At 34.9% G+C, this 21618-nt stretch overlaps 1 protein-coding gene across 5 annotated transcripts in view; it reads left to right on the top strand.

The window, feature by feature from the left end:
* The window catches only part of Grm8 (glutamate receptor, metabotropic 8), a 759406-nt gene extending 743250 nt beyond the window's left edge, over positions 1-16156 (top strand). For 4 of the 5 annotated variants that reach the window (XM_005402350.1, XM_005402351.1, XM_005402349.1 and 1 more), the window contains exons 10-11: positions 9504-9750; positions 15585-16156. In XM_005402350.1, the coding sequence (XP_005402407.1) occupies positions 9504-9750; positions 15585-15634 (297 nt within the window). In that variant the 3' untranslated portion in view covers positions 15635-16156. Of the gene's footprint in view, positions 1-9503; positions 9806-15584 lie in introns of all 5 variants that reach the window. The other variant, XM_005402352.1, reaches the window with a different exon arrangement.
* The last annotated feature ends 5462 nt before the right edge of the window (positions 16157-21618 follow it).

Raw genomic sequence — 21618 nt, 5'->3', positions numbered from 1 at the left:
GTTTGAGATTTTATCTGTATATGAAGCACAGACCAATCCAGTCACAGAACTTTGAAACTCTTGAGAACTTCTGTATTTGTTTTGTACAGCTGCCAACAAAGTACTAGCGATTTGAACATCTCCATCTTTTCTTGTGCGTTTCCTTTGTGTTTTAATTGTGGATTTCTTTTAGTACATAAAAGGGTACCAGTGAAACTGGGCTAAGGTTCACCAAAGTGACTCTTTTTTGTTAATTATCTCTTTAAAGATCTTGTCTCCAAATGCAGTAATTTTGGAGTTAATACTTCATATGAATCTTTTTCTTTTTTTGTTTTTTTCTTTTTCTGGCACCAGGAATTGAACCCACGACCTTGTGCTTGCCAGGCAGGCACTGTGCCGCTGAGCTAAATCCCCAGCCCCCTTCATATGAATCTTGAAGTGGACCTCATCCATCCCACTGAACTATTCCTTCATTCTTCCTGTGTTAAGTAATATTAGGAAAAAAAACCATAGCATTTTAAAAAAAAATTTTACAAATCCACAAAATACCTGAGCTGTATTACTGATTTAATTCTTTTGTCTTTAGAAAGAAGCAGTTATTTAAATAATGCTTTATTGCCTTTTATAAAACTGGTATTAAAACCATTTTCATAAAGTTATCAAATTTCCTTTAATAATAAAGTATAAATAATATTTCCTAAAATTTATACTCTAGCAAAATGTCCATCTACTTATGATGATAAAGGACTGAAAATATATCCTCTTTTTGTTCTGGCTTCCAGAACTACATATCCATACACATACAAACCAAATCTGTGCAGTATAAAATATAGCTCTGAGATAAATTTTATTCTTGCAACAATTTTCTGCTTTTTTCTAAAACTGGTTATGCTGTGGTTTCTTTTATTTGATTTGTTCATGTAAATATTCTATTTATCATATTTTGATAACTGTTCAAATCATAATAATTAAAGACTTCTCCATTATTTTTATTCTTAGTACTGACTATGCTGCTGCAAAAATGATAAAAGGTTAAAGGCATCAAAGAACTAAGAGTCAGTAAGGTAAAAACATGGAAAAAATATCTGAAAAGGAGAACTGAATAGGCGCTTGGGAAATAGATGTATCAGATTTATTTGCATACATCTCAGTAGAAAATGAAACATTATTGTTAGATAAATTATCTTTATTGCTTTATAAATAATATCACATAGAATAACTGCAAATTAAAAGCTATGCTTCTACTACATGCTATACTTTAAAACATTGTTTATAATTCCTTTCAGCTTTAACAAACACAAATTATCTACTATTGTAAATATTAAACATCTCTTACATTCCATTACAAAGTCATTATAAATCTAATGTTAATGTTACTTCTTTAGATTTTAAACTTCTTTAAAAACATCTTTTCCTGTCCCTAGAAAAGCTGGTACGGTGCTTGGCGGTTGATGTCATGTATCTCTGCAGCTGGTGGCCGCTATTACCAGTTAGCACGAGATTAAGAATTAAAGGCTCATACATGAACCTCCCTAGTGCTATGTCCACAGTCTTCAATCTTAATTCTGCACTTAGAATCTTTGATTCTTCCATTTTGCAGACATGTGTCCAGAGCCAAAGGAGGAGGTGATGATAGTTGGCAAAGAGATCAGAGCAAGTCATTTCTATCGTCACTAAAGACCTCACAGTGTAAGGTCTGTGACCTGCTGACAGGTCCATAACACTCTGATTTCTCCCTGAAGGGAGAAACACAACACTAACGACAGTGTTTCCTCCAGAGTGAGGGACTAGGATTCTTTGGGCTTACTCTAAGTTTCACACAAGCATAAAGAAACTTTATAACTTTATAAATATTTTTTGGCTTGTATTTGTGTGTGTTCTTATAAAAAAGATGAAAGAAACTTGAAGCTGGTTTTGAAAGGACAGTACTGTTCAGTGTTTATGATGTGATGAATGTAGGAAGATGAATAAAGAACAGGATCGAGGTTAAATAATGACTATAATAACTATTGTTTATTTGGGTAGTGTAGGTCAGGCTCGGTGTCAATGTTTTACATATGCCGTCTCACTACCCCTTTAGATTTAGGTCTACAAGAACCTGGGAACGGGGTGAGTGCTTCACCCTCAGCTGTACTGTTAGGTGGAGAATGGATCTCCTGAAGTATAGAGCCTAAAGCTCTCATATTCCCAAAGCTGAGACCATTGACTTTTACTTTATTCTAACCACTGCTAAATAGGGAGCAAAATGGCCCACTGTTAGATTTACAATTTTAAAAGCATGATGTGTACCTGTTTAATATTTTGTTTCTATTCCACTTTTCCTGAATGATTTGAGAGGACATAGGGTACCTCAATTCACTTATATTTCCTGCCTTCAGTATTTCTCTAATTTATTATTTCCTGCTTGAACCTACATGTGTTATTTCCTTTTACTGCTTAAATCAAGAGTAAAAGTTCATATCAACTCAAAGAATATAGAAAATTTATTTCATTCAGGCACTTTTGAAGGTGCTGAATTTGTAGGAGAGAAAAATGCACATAAAAATTTCTGTGTGCATAGAAACTAGATAATGAGAAATTAAATAAATAAAATAAATATACCTTTATGCTGGAAATGTTAAATCCTAAGAAATGAAATAGAATTGGGGAACGATGGTGTGTTTAGGAAAAGTTTTATGGAAAAAGAACATTTTAGACAGCAGTTGCAGAAAATGAGGAAACCTTCCAACAAACACAAAAGTCTGAAGGAAAAGCATGGTAGGTCTCTTTCAGAATCTCCTCAGGGCCAGTATGGCTGGAAAAGAATGAGCCAATGAAGGAGTAAAACCAGAGGAAGGAGGACTTTGTGGGTCATCATAAAGACTGAAGTCATTGCAGAGTTTTGAGAGTGAAGTGAACAAACCTGATACATAAATGATAGAATTATTCTAACTTCAGTGTTATCACTCAGTGGACCAGACCAAGGAGAGCCGGCCAGCAGAGCTCAGGAGAAGAGCTAGAGTGATGGCCCAGAGAGAGAGGATGGTAGAGGCTTGAAAAATGTAATACAGGTCAGATGGAGTGAAAAATGAGCTGTCTGAGAAAATTTTGAAGACAGGATCAACAGGATTTGTTTGTAGATCAGATTAGGTGGGAAAGAGAAATTGAGAAAAATTTATAGGTTTACAAAATGTGAGACATAACTGGATGAGTGACTTTAGAGCTAAAGTGGGGAAGTCAGGGGCTTGTGAAGTTTGAGATGGTGCTGGACAGGTAGGTGTGCTATACACGTGGTGAGTTAATTTCCCAAGAGAAGTCTGGAAGCTGTCAGAATGTAAATGACTTTGATTTAGAAAATAATTTTTTGTGCCTGCTGAAGAATAAAAACATGTTTATTCAGAATATTTATTCAGAACCTATTACAAATTTCAAAATGATGACAGTAGAACACAAGATAGGACCTTTCCAAGTACAGGAATGTATGTATACACCTCATTCAAACTTTGGCCCTGATCTGAGACTCTAACTCCAAGTGTGAGCAGCCAGAGAGGAACGTGAGTGGAAGGAGGGAAGAAAGGAAGTCAGAAATAATAGTAAAATTTTTCATACAGGGTTATGATGATTCTTTAGTGTTCAGGCTCAGCCAAAGGAGTGCTGCTGCCAATGCTAGCTCAGTTTCCATCAGAACTTGGCTTGTGGCATCATGTGTTGATTTGCAACTCAGAATATCTCTATCAATCTAACCTTAAACTTTAAAATCACCTCTAGCAGTAAATGATAGTTTTCAGTTTATTGCATAAGCTTTGTTAAAAGAATATAAGTAGAAGAAGAAAAATCCATTTGTCAGTGCAAGTGCCACCTTGGCGCACACTGAGGGAACAGAAATCAGAAGTGGAAAGAGTCAGGATGTAAGAGCTAATGTAGTTTCCTAACTGCTCAGTCTGAGTACAAAGCAGCTGAATAGAACCTGGCTCACTGTAGCAGAGTAGTGAGGCCAAACTACCTACAGCAAGACAAAAAAATTCAGCAATAAAGAATGAATCTCTTTCTTACCATATGACATAAAAGTACTTTGAGTGCTGGGTCTCTTAGCAGGTTACACAGCTACAAAATCATTCAAATCTTACCAAAATCATTCAAGTCTATGGAGGTCTGTATTTGGGAGCCAGCTAAAAGTAAGTGACTGACCTTTATTGAAGAGAAATAGAATCTCCTCACTCTGTACTCTCCTTGGAGTCCTAAGTGATTTCGGGTCATGACCTACATTCAGTAGACCGTGAATGTGTGCAAATGACCTATTCAGAGAGTGAAGAGGGAGTTGTAACACGTCCCATAAAAGATATCCTGTGTGTCCTCCGTTGTGCCAGCTCCTCCCTGGCTTATCCAGAGATTGCTTAAATCTGCACATCTTACTGCTTCAGGTTCAAAATGCCCACGGGACAGAGGCGGATGTGATCGAGAAAATACTTCTTTTCCTCTGTGTTTGAGCATTTTGGAGTGATGAGGGGTGCGAATAAGTATGTAAAAGAAGAACAGGAAAGGCAAGTTTATTATTAACATGTCCGACACTATTGTCAGCATCCCTTCATTACGTTTAATTCTTATTGGTACATGTTTGCAGTACATAATGATCACATTCATCCTGAGGAGCCGGTCCATGTACATAACATATATGAATTATTTTCCCGTTCCCTGACCCTCCCCTTCCTCCTCCCTCCTTGGTAGATTAATGTGGGTTAAGAGGAGTTAACATAGTCCCGTGGTGGGTTGTAACTTTGCAAATAAGAGCTGCTGTTTTTCTGGAAATATAACCTAAGAAGTAGATATGGCCTTGACCTCAGCAAAAAGAGTTGGCATTTGGGTAGAATTTTACTCTGTGTTCTTTGAAGGGAGATTACAAAGGGCTCTGTGTAGACATCTGATAGAACATGACTATCAGCTCTTCATTAAATGAAACTGATTTGGATGATTGGCTAATGTATTCCCTCTTTTATCCTAGGTACTGGAAAGATGCTTTTTCAATGTCTTTTTAGATTCAAAGCTGGTGGATAAATATCCTTTGTTGAGCTACTACTTCATACCTATAAGACACTTTGTAAATACCATAACATTCCACCTTGTAACTCCTCTATGAGAAACCTGTTATTTCCCCCCATTTCATAGATAATAAATTAAATGTCACAGAGAAATATAAGATGGCACCTTTGTTCAATTACCAAGGGAGGTTTTTTGCTGTTTCCTTGTTTTGGTGCTGGGGATTGAACCTAGGTTCTACCACTGAACTACACCAGTAACTCCAGGAAATTTTGGTAGAATTAACTGTTGCTTGGTTGATTGTGTTGAGACTTCTTTCACTCAAAAGGCAATTTCAGAGTTTATATAAATTTCTTTGGTTTTTAAACAAAATTCATAAGTTCTGGTATTGGAATTCAAGCCCACCACTGCTGGAATATGCTCCTTCCCTTCATGGCTCAAATAATTTGACCCTTTTTATAGGATATAGGAATCCAGGAGGTTTTATGAAACAGTGCTCATTTTCAACATTTTAAGACAGTTTGTCTACTATTTTTCAATAGGCAAGATAGAATCCTATCATGTATGACACTAAGCATTTAGTTTCTCTTTAATGTGAATGGGTAGCATTTCTATCTCTTTGTTAATCTTTCTCTTGATACTTTCCTTGAGGTTATGGCATGTATTGCTTGTTCATTCCATTAAGGATTCATAAAGGAAGTTTAAAAATGGAGTCTATTCATAGTTCATAGCTCTGACACAACTGCTAGACCTCTGTAAGGTTTTAGAGTTTAGAATATGATCATGTATACATGCTCTGCATTTTTAAAACTTGTATTAAATTATTTTAGAAGCTGTTTTGAGAAAGCAGATAATTAAGACCAGCATTTTTGGGTAATTTGAAAGTAGTGCTAGTGGAAAGATTGGTACACTGAGCATAGTATGCTCATAACTACATCTATTATATCTTTCACAGAGTTGTCTTGCCAAAGGAGATACTGCAGTAATGCAGCAATGCACTTAACAAGGAACCTAGCGTTCCAGAATTTTCTCCATGCCTAATATCTAGCAAGATTAAATATACTATGAATTTAAGATATTCTCAATACAGGAAAAAAAATATACGTGTATTTTGGTGGTAGAGAACATTTATGAGATTTTAAAAATATAAAGATATTTATATACTATTAGGATTGGTTTAACAGGACTAGCTAATTAAGACATATTACAAAACTCTAGCTAATCAGCATGGATATTCTCACCGTTTTAACACGATTTGATAGCTGTATTTTTCTCATTTGTTTTTAGGCTAAATCATCTTGTCAGGTCTGATAAGACAGAATTAATGGTTACCTTTCAAAGTGGCATTGGACTTGCTGTATGGTTTAAACTTTGTCACATTCTCTCCTGACCTCCATGTCCTTCCTCTGCATTCTTTTTTCTGGATAGATTTTTTTTTGCAGCAGTGCTGGCTTGAAAATAAGTAGGAACTGAAAGATTAACCAACACATAAGAAGCTTAGAAGCACTCATAATAATAAATTGCTTAAAAGTAAACAGCATAGCTTTATGTGGTTTAAAGGCACATAACCACCTTCTATTGGGACCTTCTTAATTGCAGTCAATCTTTAGTGCTCTCCAGTCTAATACAGAATTCTACTTACTGGCAGGTAGCATGAGAGATCATGACATGTAGTAATTTACCTCTTGATGAGGGATATACTTGAATCAGGTTTCTACCGGGGCTCATGTGCTTGAGCTTAGCTTAGAATCAGGAAATCACGCATTATTCCTTTTTTCTTTCTCAAAATACTATCAGCTCTCCACAGTAGCCATAATTGCTGTCCATATATCAGAAGGGGAAATTATAGGAAGCATATTTTGTATTATTTGTGGGTTCGTGAAGACCTTCATATAACTAAAATGATGACTAGTTTTTAAGCAACTATTCTGCCTAGAATCTCACATAGTTTTTAGGGGTATATAAAAATACAGGTTAGTTGCTCTAGGTAGTTTTATACTCTCTATATTTCATATAAATTAATATGAACTTCATAGAAATGAATACAACCACATAGTTACACATTAGCAAGAGGTGCCATTATATCTACTTAATGCATTAATGTTTAGGAATAAAATAAAAATATTATAATTGAGATATGATTATTATGGAGAACTTCCCAGAGGAGGTGACCTTTAAAACAAACCAATTCTGCATGAACATGTAATAGTACTTACTATACAAAGTGGACTTTTATGCAAGGATAGCCTCTATAGTAGATGAAATGATCACTAAACTCAGAAATCTATATAATTTCAAAGACAAGGGCAGCCTTTTTACTAGTGCCTGAATTTCCCCTAATGGTTAGAACAGTTCTTGACTTCAAGCATTTGCTATCTGTTAAAAGCACCTGTCTTCTGTAGGCAGCACAATACTAATGCTGAATTGTGAATTCATCCTAAAGAGTAAGTTTTTTCATTTTTTATTGAAATATACACAGTTATTTTTTCTCATGATAAAGGGCAGATGAAATCTGACTTTTCTGAGGTATTATCCAGGTGAAATCTATTATTGAGAGGTACAGATATAGGAAAGATTTATTTAACCATGTTTTCAATCTTAACCATGTTTTGTCTGTGGCCTCAGTATTCCAAGTTATTTGGGGGTCATTATAATTGAATATAGGGTGATGAAATGTGGAGCAGATGACTTCTGTTTGTTTTTAAAGACTAAAATGCTGTTGTCTTGTTTCTATGCTGTAAAAATCCAAAACAATGATTGAGAAGTTATGATCAATACAGTGAATGTTTAAATTTTTAAAATTATAACAATAAAAATCATATTGCCATTAATCTCCCTCAAAATACTCTCCGTTGGCTGGAACATACTTATCCCACTGTTCTGTCACTTTCTGAAGGAGTTCTGGAAGTCCTCTTTCACGTGTGTCTTAAATTGCATTGCCTAGGCTGTTTGGATGCCCTCAACTGATACAAAATGTTTACCTTTCATGGTCCTTTGACTTTGTAGATGAGCCAGCAATTTCATGGTGCCAGGTTCAATGAATAAGGTGGGTAATGGCACACCGTAATGTTTTTAAGAGCCTGCCTTTCTGGTGTGTGGCAGTTGGAAGCAACATTCACTGTACTTTTGATCACATCTTATAAAAACACTCATGAACGAGGACTTCCAGAATTACTTCAGCAAGTGCCAAGAATGATGAGAGATGTGTGTTTGAAGTGAGGGAGTATATTTTGAAGGGGATTAACAGAGTGTGTCTCTCACTGTATTTTTAAAAAATTTAACGTACAGTATTCTTTGTTCAGCTCTTGTTTTGCACTTTCTTAACCTTTATGTTGTACAAAGAAAATTTTTCATGAAACTTGTCTTTGTCAATACCATAGCCATAGATCTTAGTGAGATAAGGATAAGGTCTGAGCACAGGGAGAAAATTTTGAAACTGCATATACACCAGGATCCTATAGACAGAGTACATGTCTTAGTTACTTTTCTCTCCTTGCTAAGACAAAATACCTGACACCCAGCAATAAGAAAGGAAAGATTTATTTAGCTCACAGTTTGTGGGGCTTTCAGTCCATGATCAACTGCCTCTGAGGCAGAGTGGCACATGGCAGAATACAACAGTTCATGAAAGCAGAAAAATAGCAACAGCAACAAGAGCACAAGGGAGGAGCAGCAGGGTGGGAGCAAGCCTCTTTCCCTCCATTATATTGTATGCAGGCTGCCTGCCCCAGGGAGGATGTAGCGCTCACACCCATAGTCCCAACATTGGGCCATGAATCAGTCACAAACTCTAGAAGTCCACCCTCATGACTGCATGAGGCTTTGGGGGACATCTACACACAAACCATAACAGTACCTATCAAATCTTGGATAAAGGAGTTCTTGCACCTTTTGCAAAAGACCTTGTATTTGTTTTGAACTGATCGTATTGTTAAAAAATCTCTGGAAGAGTTTTTTAGAGTAGCTGTTAAACCAAGACTTTACAGAATGCTTAGGACTTTTCAGGTTTGGTAGCTGGAGTTTTGTAGTGCTATAAAGATCTAAAGTAGCATTATGGAACTACGGTGTGCATGGCGGATCCTGTAGAAGGCTTTACTCCCACTCTTGTTTCACTATGCAAAATTTACCTTCCATTCCTAGAAGAATAAAACTGGACCCACTTGTACATCTTGAAGAACGACTGTGTGGCATAAAGTGCTAGTCTTTTGCCAAATTAGTTTTATTCCCTTTCTTATGTAATTTATAATCTAAAAAGAAAACTAAACTCTATCAGTCTGGTTGTTTGTTTATTCATATTTAATGAGTTAAGATTAATAAAAAATGCAAACTTCCACATCTTTATTTTCAGGTTGGGACATTACAATACTTGCCTATTGTTAAGGGAAAATTCAATAAGCACTTTCTAATATACTTCTAGCAGAGAAACTGAAAGAATTTTGGAAAAATTGTATGTTATTTGCTTTACTGGTCAGACTTACCAACAGTGATTATATTTTTTTTCCACCCTGCAGATGTACATCCAGACAACAACACTTACTGTCTCCATGAGTTTAAGTGCTTCAGTGTCTCTGGGGATGCTCTATATGCCCAAGGTTTATATTATAATTTTTCATCCAGAGCAGAATGTTCAAAAACGCAAGAGGAGCTTCAAGGCTGTGGTGACGGCTGCCACCATGCAAAGCAAACTCATCCAAAAAGGAAATGACAGACCAAATGGCGAAGTGAAAAGTGAACTCTGTGAGAGTCTTGAAACCAACAGTAAGTCATCTGTAGACTTTCAGATGGTCAAGAGCGGGAGCACTTCCTAATAGATGTACGTTAAACATTCTTCTACTAGTCTTGGGGAATGTGCTACATGGTTCTAGAAGCAAAATGATACTAACACACCATGATACGGTCACAGTAGTCAGAACCATTGGGCAAGATCCAAATCATTGCAAGATGAATGCACGCATTACATCTCCCTCACAGAACATGGCACTTAGGTCTTCCTTTTGCGGCACTGGAGAGCTTCAGGTTTGGAAATACCTTTCATTTATAAAATTTTATTTTATCAATTAGGAGCCATTCTCCATGTATTTATTTACTATTGACTTCTACTTATAATTGTAATAACTTATTAATATTTATGGATCATGCTATTACAGCTCTTACACAAATAAATGATGCACTATTTGGGTTTTTAGAAAAATGGGAGAACTAGCTAGCCACATGTTTAGTAAAGTCACAGTAAGTCTTCTTTGGCCCAAATATTTCTTTTCTTTTAGTTTTCTTTCTTGAGTATGTTAAGATATTTAGAACTCTGCTTTGAAAGCCTCATGACCCTGAAAAGAGAATCCCTCCCACAACCAATACCTTGTTTCTTTTTCCTCACCTTTTCTCTGGTGTCCACCCTAGAAGTAGGGCATGGTAACACTGACACCCAGACTAACCCAGTAGGATTTAAATGATCTATGAAAGGCCATATTGGTATTTATGAAAGAATAGCAAATATGTTGAAGATTTGTTTTATAAAATACCAGAAATCTGAGTATATAAAACATTACAAATTTTATATTATTTGTTTCTGTAGATGGAACAAAAAGAAATATCTCAAAGCTAGGATTTTTACAGTAGAGTGACTTTCAGTGTTTTGAGATACAATATAGGTATCTGACAAATATAGAACACTGTAGAAATACTGTCTTTATACGGGCTGGGGATTTAGCTCAGCAGCACAGCACCTGCCTGGCAAGTGAAAGGTCTTGAGTTCAGTTGCTGGTACCGGAAAAAACACCCCCCACCAAAAAAAGAAATACTGTCTTTGTCTCAGAATTCTTCACTAGGTTTTATCCTCTACTCATGCTCTTAATGTAACATTAAAAGACTAACAATTCATTTGATTTGGTTTAATTACTATAGCAACTCATAGTTTTCCCTGAATTCATAAAAGCTTCCCTTGTGCTAATATTTCTAGGTACCCAGTACCTAGTCTACTGCCTTGCAGATAGAACTAACCTCAGAAATCTAACATTGCTTAATTAGAGTTATTGACTTCAGTTACTGCCAGACTGGAATCACTGGCCACGTTGGCTCTGGTATGACGACCCTCAGATCAGTGATCCCAAAGCCAGTCATTTATAAACAAAGGAAACTTACAAGAACTCACACCTTCCACTGTGTACCTTTCTACCAGCATACAGCCCTGAGAACCTGCAGAAGGCACACTAAGGGTGTGTTTTAGTGACAAACTGTTATAATCATCTCTCATTATAGGTAAGCAATTTACTAATCATGGACCTATTTTGGCTCTTAGTAGAAATGAATTATATACTGTTCAAAGCATCAGAGAAGAATGGCAGTGTTTTGAGGGCAAATTTTGGTCTATTTTCTACCTTGGAAGCATCAGTACAGCAAGCTAAAGCCTATGGTAGGATTCCAATAAACTAATGTTGGCAATGACACATTTTGAACACCGGCACTTCTCAGTGTGATTCACCATTCTATTATACGTGTATTTTAGTAACAATCCAAAAATTTTATACAATATGGCTGCAAATGGATCTACTGAACTTACAGTGAAATAAATCCCACTCATCCTAATGTCACAGATGGAAAAGGGTGGAGAAAAAGCTAATAACCCCTTTCACCGTTTAAAGAACAAATAATAACCTTGGAAAGACAAATTTCCAGTGCTGTATTGATAAGGACTAACCTCATATTTTTGAAGTAAGACTCAAGCCTTTCCCATTTTCTTTCCATCACTTTCTGTTGATGTTGAAATGGAAATTATATAGCATGCATGCATTTCTCTATTTTCTGTAAAATAAAAATGAAAGATATCAAACATGAGGATTGGTCAGAGGGTAAGTCTATAATATTCGAGAGGAGTTACAGGCTTGCTTTGGAAGGCAAAATGAAGTTGAAAAGATGAATCAAGATAGTGTCAGTTACTGCTAAGTGAAAGTTAAACTGTACTTGGATATTTTAGTATGTTTATCTTGTACAGGAATAGTTTGGGTTTCAATAAATCTGATGCAGATAAAGTGATAAGAATTTATACATTAAAGAGAGACTGTGTGAGATATTCACACATGTTTACACAATCCCACTCCCAAGTCCCTACTGTTTTCCTTTGCTTACTTATATGGCTGCCCTATGATGAAAAGACAGATTTGTATTCTTTACAAACAGAGCTTATATCTCTGTGTGTGAAAGTCCAGGGAAGATTCTGACACATGTGTCATAGACTCTTTTGTGTTCATGTTACCTTTAATACATGTATCAGTGTTTTCAAATTAGTAAAGAACTTTCTGAAATCACAAGCTCTCTAAAAAGAGTGTCTATGTGATTAATAGCTTAAATATGATATTTCTTCCCCAAACATGTATACTAGATCTTTGAAAATATATTTAAATATTGGGGGGCTTTTGCCATCAAGTTGTGTGAAAGAAGCAATTTACCTTTTCAAATTTATAACACTTACTTTTAAAATGTGTAGAGTATATTCTCAGTAAATTTGGGGCTGGTTAATGCAGTGGAACAGTAGCCATGTTGCTGTGTTCTATTACTTCCTGCTGCCAGAATTTGGATAAATCACCATTATGAGGATGCAATAACAGTAACGTATAATACAGGCTTTTCCAGACTATAAATCCATCACAATGTAAATGTTACACCATCATTACTACTTTAAGAAGTTAGACAGGTCTGTAGCTAATAGAAAAGAACATTTCAGAATTCAGAAACTATTGTTTTAGTATTTCTTTCTTTTCTGTTCTAATAAATGGAAGATTTTAACAATTATGGCTATCATCCCATTGTTGAGATTTTTCTTCCTGAACAAATAGCTGTGTATCTACATATACACACAATGCTTTTCTTTGCTCTACACTATCAGGCCATGGTCGTGGAGCTCTACAGTATGAGATTCAACCCCACCACCAAGTTCAGAAAACTTACCTTGAATATGACTCATTAATGCCAGGAATTCTAATCGTAAGGCTTCAAAACCTGCATGGAATACATATAAGTAGTGTGAAGTTGCAAAGCAAATCAGTTTGCTAAATTTGCAAATTACTACATTTTACATGAGAAAAGATACTGTGGCTTCAGAACAGCATGAGAAGGGAGTGAGAGATAAAGTTGGGATATATGAATTTTGCCAATTGTGCCCAATTAACCAATACTGTATGTGGTTTTTTCTTAAGCTATGTTCATGAATAAGTCATGACAACAGCTGCCGCTGGAGGTGGAGCTGCTTTCTCTAGCTTATGAACATGGTGTAGTAGGCACACACACAAAATTCATTGTTGCTATATTTAAAAATTGATTTTCAAGTAAGCTTATTATTTACCACTGTAAGCATCTTCTCTATTCGTTTATCTGTATATCTTGAATTTGTTTCATTCTGCGGTATTATTGAAATAAAGATTTATGCAGGATATTTACCATTCAGTTCATAGTTTATAACTATTTTCATATCAAGTAAATAACCTGTTTGCAGAACTTTTTCTTTTTCTAACCAGTGGAGAAATTAATATTATTCTGTGTGAATGATGGACTCATTTATCAATAGAACTCTACCATCTTACTTTATGGAGATCACTTTTAATAGTTCGAAAAACCGAAGCACAAAGCTTTGATTTGCTAAAGAGAGAGCTTGCAAAGTGAGAATGACCCTAAGACATGGTCTGATCCAAACCACCATATGAGGAGTGTTTCCAGGGTAGCATCCTATTTAAGGTCTTTTTGGCTCTTTTTCTTCCCTTTCAACCATGATCTTGCCTGTTACCATCTCAGTCTGATACATATTAACTACAGTTTTAGATAATGATGACAATGCTGAACAGTGCAGGAAGCTGAAGGACTCTTAATGGTCATTTTTCTAATTCAATGTAATTTTTTTTGCATCTCATCTACAAAGATTATATGGAAGTCAAAAACAGTTATAGAGTACAGACTTTATATTCTTAGATAAAATTTCATAGAGGGAAGTTCACAAAAGTAAACAAACAAAAATAAATCTTTTGTTTCTTTTAACACCAAACATGGGCAACAAATACCTTACATTTTGGAAAGGCTGGATAGAAAACTTAGATTCTACATTTTTTTCTGCCAGAATACAGCTGTTTCACTCACAAGTATACCCTGCCTACACCTTTGCACACAGCCAGTGCCACAGGCTTTTGACTCTGATGAAACAGAGGCCCAGGGACCTTTAATTCATTTGGTAGATAATAGAATATAACAATATTGATGTTAAGTCTCCTTCCTTTCTACTGTGCCACAATAATAACCTAAAAGTGTGAGAAATATGGATAAAATAGTCGATGTGCTGTATATTTTTGGCATGTATTTTATAATACATGTAAAATGATTACATACCTGTAATTATGAGTTCTGTGTGCTATCTGTATTAATTTTAGTGACTGTAAGCTCTATACAAACTTGATTTTTTGAAGAATGTCCATGGTTGTTATCAGTGTTGCATACCACTAAGGATGAGTCTTTTAATTATTTGAAAGAAAAAGCTTGGGCTAGGGATATAGCTCAGTGGCACAGTGCCTGCCTGGTAAGTGTGAGGTCATGAGTTCAATTCCTGGTACCAAAAAAAAAAAAAAGAAAAACTTCAAAGAAAAAGCTTTATAATTCCTAGTCTTATTCAATGTTTAATAACTACATTATTGTCCAAAACAGTGTTTTCTCCTGATTAGTTTTTGTATTGAAATATTGAAGTAGATATATGTGTGGTTTTATAAATATTGTTATTCATTTGAATTTGGGGGTACAGATTATTTCATTATATTATTCAAAAATGATAAGGAATTACTTATATTTAAATTAATGTTCTGTGAATGTGTAAGTGTGAATGTATACTTGACACTGAATATTTTGTTTTCATATCTCTAATATTGTTAAAATAACAAGGTTTATTGCACAGTAAGTTGCTAACAGAACTATTAAATATTCATTTATTTCTTTAAGTATTTGTTTTTTAAATTTCTCCATTGTATATTTAGACAAAACCAAAATAGACCATAAATATGTGGTATTAACAAAACACATGCTTCATTGCTTACAAATATATTTTGCACTTGATATTTTGCCATGTTGACATCTAGATACTAAAATAATTGTTTAGTTTTAAATGGAAGATACATTCATATTCCAGGTATATCAATTTATAATTAGGTCTTTTTGGGGCATTAGACCAGAATTAAAGATTGAGGCCTTCGGCTTACATGGGAAAAATTTTCTTCCTATATTTTGTGCTTCTGCTCCTTTAGTTTATATATATGGGAATCTCTGTTAGCAATATTCACACTTAAAAGGAATTTCATCTAACCATTAAAAATTAGCATGCTTACATTTTTAGTTTTCCAGTAAATATACATGCAATGTATGTGAGACTATTGGTTTTTACAGATTAAATTTGCCTCTTCATTTTTATCTCAGTGACCACTGAATTCTTATAGACTGGTTTGAAAATAATCAGTACCTGTTGTAAAAGCTGAATATCACATATCAATCAGTCATTACAAGATTTCAAATTACATTAACATGTTATTTATTATTATATGCCTTTAATTTCTCCTAATTTCTCTTAACAGCCTCCTCTACCAAGACAACATATATCAGCTATAGCAATCATTCAATATGAAACAGGGAAATGATACACTCTGAAGAAACGTGATGTGTGATTCTCAACAATGAACACAAGACAGCGAATACTCACTCCTGGAGATCTCTGTAGACTACAATCAATCCTATCAATAGTCAGTCTTGTAAAGAACAAAAATTAACCACAAGCCAAAAGTACTAATTACAAGGAGTGAAGAAAACCCGTTTATACAATACAACCAATGAGTGTCAAGCTAAAGTATTGCTTACTCATGAGCAGTTAAAAAAATCACAAAAGGAAAACTAATGTTAGCTTGTGAAAAAAAATGCTGTTGAAATAAACCATGTCTGATGTTATTCTTGTAAGTATTTTTCTGTGATTGTGAGAACTCCCGTTCCTGTCCCACCTTGTTCAACTTGTATAAGACACTGAGTCTGTTTCTTGTAATGGCTGACCGGATTGAAGCCCTGGGTTGTGCTAAAAATAAATGCAATGATTGACGCATGCAATTTTTATACAAATAATTTATTTCTAATAATAAAGGAATGTTTTGCAAACGTTGAGAGTTGTTTCGTTCCAGTTTTAAAGTGAGGGAAAATTCTTTTCAGTTGACACTTCTGCTGTTATTTAGCTCCTTCCTGGGTTTCGAGGAATTACCATCTCCTTAAGAAATGTGTTTTTGTACATTTGTGTGTATCGAGGGCAATTGGCTTTTATTCATATATAAAAAGACACTATTTGTGTAAGATTCTATGTATATTTCCAGTTGTTTTTGTAATAGCTTTTCACAATAACTGCTTCTTTTCTGAAGAATAAAGGAAAAGTTTGAGGTACATTGCTTCAGGTTAATATAATTGACAAACAATGAGTTAGATGTTACTTCAGAGAATGTAATGTGAAAATGATCACATAAAAGGGTAGCAGTATTGCTGAAATTCTCCATTACATTTCTAATTCAACACTTCTACACAGAGAAATACACCCTGGTGTGTGGTGTTAACTTTTTCCCACCTGAGCCTTGTAGCCACTGAAATCATTGAAGTAATGGACCTTATCCAGGGCATTTTTTAAAGCATAGAATTAGCATATTTATTCCCTTGGCATCACTGAAGAATCCACAGCTCAGATAACATGTCAGTACTTTCTTATTTTCCGAATGAAAACATTCATTGGTTCATAGAACAGTATCATTAAAGAGAACGAAAACAGAGAGGCTGTGTCATACTAATAAACCACGCCAGAATGGGTCAAAAGAGCCTGTTAACGGCTTGGAAATCTGTTAGCATTTCTGTCTTGGGCTCCTCTATGTCTTACAGTCCTGGACATCCATCACATCAGTGAGTGTCTACAATCATTTTGTTAGTAAATGATCTCTCTACTGAGTTAGCTCGGACGGCCCATTGCACTTCTTATGGACATAAAGGCTCACCTGCGCTCTGTAACCTAGGTGTGAACAGTTACTTTATTTAATAAAGAAGGTTGACGGAGCACAGTGCAGGCTCCTTCCACATCGGGTAACCTTTGAGATTTCTACGAAGACAGACTGTGGCAAATAGAAGGAAATGCGTATTTATTGTAGTTTTGTTGAGTTTCTCCTAAACAATATTTGTTCTTTTAGGTAATATTTAAGTCAGAGTAAGGGTATTATTTTCAAGTTCTCAGATAGTCTGAATTACTGATAATTTGTGTAATCCTATAATCAGGATCCTAAGCCCACTTACTTCTAAGTGTGCCTTTCCAGATGAGAGTTAGACCAAGCAAAATAAACCCATAACTGGGTATTTGTTTCCTTGTACCATGTAGTTCAGTACCAATAACCACACAGAGAGGTAATTATAATTTTAACTTTTAAATTGACAGTTTTCTTCATATTCAAGATTGGGGGTGGTTTCTAACACTTTTTTACTTGATTTTAACTAAATCTCCATATGTTGAATTGAGAAAAATGTTTGACTTCACAAGTGTTGCATTTCATAGAGTAAAACTCATTATATTTTCATGTGTTTTTTGACTCTAATCAGGGTAAGTGGATGTGACAGGGTGATTATGAAAGCAAAGCTGGTGTTTAGGATAAATATGTGTTGTTTTCGTTATTATTACCTTTTAATTTTGTGATTTTTAGGAAGAAAAATTATATATATCAAGCATTAATTTTGACCTTTCAAAATTGTTCTACCTACTTTGAACTTACTAATGAGCTGTTTTAGTGTATTATTTTTGTAAATAATTGATACTTGTTTCGTGTTATACAAAATCTCATTTAACTCATAATGAGTTGAATAATAGTTCTTGTGGATTTGCATAATTGATCATCCTTTATAACACTATCTCAGTGGAAACACTCTGCTGATGAAAGGCCCACCATTCCAATCCAGTGTGAGGAAAACTCCCTCAAACTTTACAGTAGGAGATGGAAAATTCTGACCTCCACTATGGTGATTTTCTCAGGGATTTTGCTGAGGGCTCAAAAGTAGTCATATGACCCGGGACAAAGGTGGCATCCTGCGAGAAGGATTTAGCATGTGCTTGGTAGTGGTTCATAAGACTAATTCTTTAAAAGGAACTGCCTGTGTCCTATAGATAAGCAAATGCAAAGTTGCACAAAAAAATATAATATTATATTCTTTAGAATTGACCTTGTGTTTTATTCTGGACAGGAAATGTCACATCTAATCTCAACATGCCAGAAGGAATGCTAAAAATGTAGCCTAAGGTAATATTCAGCAAATGTCATTTGTGGACAATGAGAGATTTATTAGTGTGACCTTGGGCCAAATCTGACCTCAGTTAAAAAAAAAAGTTTATAATAGGTAATAATACTTAAAGATGTCTAAATCATGGTACTGGTAGTTGACCTGTCACAAACTAATTTTATTTTTAAGCAAAATTTCACAGGATGACCATTGCAACATGAATAGGAACTGAAAGATTAGCTTAATTTGTATTGTTTTATCAGAAGTTTTTATAGAGAACTTGATGTTTCAAATAAACAAGATATTACTCTTTTATTAAAATTACCATATTATACAAATTAACTAGGAGCAGAAATTTTTATCATTCATGAGTTATTCCTCCTTTAACTTAACATTCCATATTATTTACCGGTAGTCCTTGACAATCTAGAAATAATATTAATACTTTTCATAACTATATTAGCCAGCATTGATATTTTATTCAGTCACCAAGAAGAAGACAAGGAGTTTTAAAATTCTATTATGTAATCTTATGAATTTTTCTCATTTCATTAAATTGATATTCTTTAATATCAGTATATTAATCCATCTTCCAGAATGAAATGACCAAAAGGAAGATTGAGGTTGCATGAAAGAATGGCTCAGAAATAATACCGAAATATGAACCATTCTAATTTTATATAACAATCATTAGGGACACTGCTGTTTGCTTCTATAGTAGTCTCATCTAATGAATATAAGAATGAGGAAAATGACAGTGGTTGGAAGAAAAGATTTCTTTAAAAAGAAACTGCTACATCCATGAATTCTCAGAAACTCTAATTTCTGCTTAATAAGTGTCATATTTTAGGGGTAACAGAAAAAAATTAACAGCCCATAATTTAATTTGAAAATTATTTTCTATGTTCTCTATTACACTGTTTTTCCTTTTAAACTTTTAGTATCATAACATTTGGTTATATTGTAACCTGGGCAACCTTAATCTTTTAACTTAATTCTCCATCAGGCATTTAGAATATTTTCTCTGTTACACTCAGTCTATTATCAATATAAAGGACTATATCTTACACATATGCTTTGAAAAGAAAGACATGGAGAAAAGTTAATTTTATGAATTGACTGTTTTCTAGTTGTCTATCATGTAATTAGTTTGATAAAGCTAACTTTGACAAACAGCTTATTACAAAGTCACAAAGTGCCTGCATGAAGTGGAGCCTGTGAAAAGCCACGAAAGAGTGTTGTAGAGCTGAGATGAGAGGAAGGGTTGATATGATGTTGTAAATATGAACGACAGACGACCAGTGTAATGTTCTAGGTGGTAAAGTCGATTGCTTACTAGGTAATTATACACCATCAGTTCTATTCACTAGAATGTAAGATGGCTTTGAGAGTCAAGGAAAATATTACTGTTTAGGTATTATTTTGGAAAAATTAAAAACAACTCTTAAAGGCAAAATGAACAAGTAGAGGATTTTATTCAAATCATTACCTAATAAAGGAAAAAAATAAGATGTTAACACTAGTCCAAAGAATACTATTTTTGAGAAGCTAGTGTGTGTGTGTATATATATATAATTATTATATATGATTATATGTATAATTTATAAATAATATTGGGATAAATAGGAGGGGGTTAGATTCATAGCTCTCTTAGTGTCTTATGATATGATAAGCCATAAACATTGAGAATTTTTTCCATTCAACAGCCATTATTTGAATTTCTATTTTATAAAACTCTACTAATTAATCCCTTTGCCTAGAATTAAAAAAATAGTCGCATAGGTAGGAATTCACATGCATGTTGTACTAAGAGAATACCCATTAATGTATTTTGCTTGCTTTCAGATTTTGGTGAACTTCTCTGATAAAAGTGATACTTCACTGCTTTACTCCTTGTAAATTATGTGCATTACCTTCGATGTAGGGGAAAGAAACTCCAAAATGGGTAGGTACCTAGGATGAATTCCTGCTCTATAAAATTGAAGAATGAATTTTAGGAACAATGGAGGTTAAGAGCAGAGTATATTTGTTGAGAGCATACATTTATATTTATTCTGTCTAAGAGAGAGAGAGACAGAAGAGGCCCAAATGGGTTGCCAAGGAACCTACCGTTTTTAGGGATTTTTATAAGGGTCAATTAATGAGCTGAAGCAGTCCAAGGTGGGAAACATGGGAAATCACAAGGTGGGTGTGAGGTGGGACAAAACTATGGCCAGCCAATAAGATTACAAGTATAATTGCTCAGGTATAATTGATTAAATTGGGATCAAAGGGGAAGCGAGTCACATAACAAGTGAACATGAATATGGACAGGATCTTTCCCTATAGGGTGTTGGGTTAGTGACTCTTCCTGGCTTTCTCAAGGGGATAGAAACCTATTTAGAATATCAATCCCTGATGTCCATCCATAGGGAGGTATTATGGGTGTATTTGTTTCATCTTTTGTCTTGAGGACTGGCCCACAGCAGAAGTATCTGTCTCTCCCATAGTTGCAAGGTATCTGGTCTTCCCCACTGGCTACTTTGAAGACTTAGCCCTGTAGGACTGCCTATAATATTTCTATCTAACTCAGTTACCTACAACACACTGACAACATCTGAATCATAAACATACCTGAAATAATATGGAAATAATCCCAGTTAGTAATGATGGGGCTCTGGGATGAGACTTTATTTTGATTATTCTTTGCTAGCTCCACTCAGTATCTCCATTTTAGAGGGACGACTGTATAAAATGACATGGAGAACAGATGCGATGAATGCATAGTCGCATTTAGGTAGCAGATTCCTATTTGAGAGTTCCACAAATAATTTTTAAAAATTGGACCTCTTGTTGTCCTTGCATACTATCATTTTGTATTTTTCGCTCCCTTTTTTGTAGTACATTACCTGAAAGGAGGAAACTAGCTTTTCAAGAGAGTCCCGGAAGAAGACAAAAAATGGCTAACTTACTTTATCTCCACGAGTTTCTTCCATTTGTCACTGGCTATCAACCCATCCCCTTCCTGAAAGAGCCTCTCAAAAGAGCAGGAAGGAAGAAGCCTTCCCAGTGAAAGTGGAAAGGGAAAATAGCTCTGGTAAGGGAGCTCTGCATTTCCAGAAATATTCTGGAGTTTAATGCCCCTATCTACACCTCTTTTTTTTGCCTGGAACTCTTGTCTCTGGAGAGCACAGTAATAGTGAGTGTAGGGTTATGGATTCCCTGCATATAAGAACTTGTTTTCTGAATGATGTACTAGAAGATCTGGAGTGCATGCTTTGACATTTTTTACAATCTAAAGGTGAAAAGAGAGGCAGCCTGAACATGACAAAATGATGAAATAGATGAAAT

The sequence above is a fragment of the Chinchilla lanigera genome, unplaced genomic scaffold (genome assembly GCF_000276665.1).
Source record: "Chinchilla lanigera isolate Chin_1 unplaced genomic scaffold, ChiLan1.0 scaffold00078, whole genome shotgun sequence".
Classification (NCBI taxonomy): Eukaryota; Metazoa; Chordata; class Mammalia; order Rodentia; family Chinchillidae; genus Chinchilla; species Chinchilla lanigera.
This window is presented reverse-complemented; position numbering and strand designations above follow the sequence as displayed.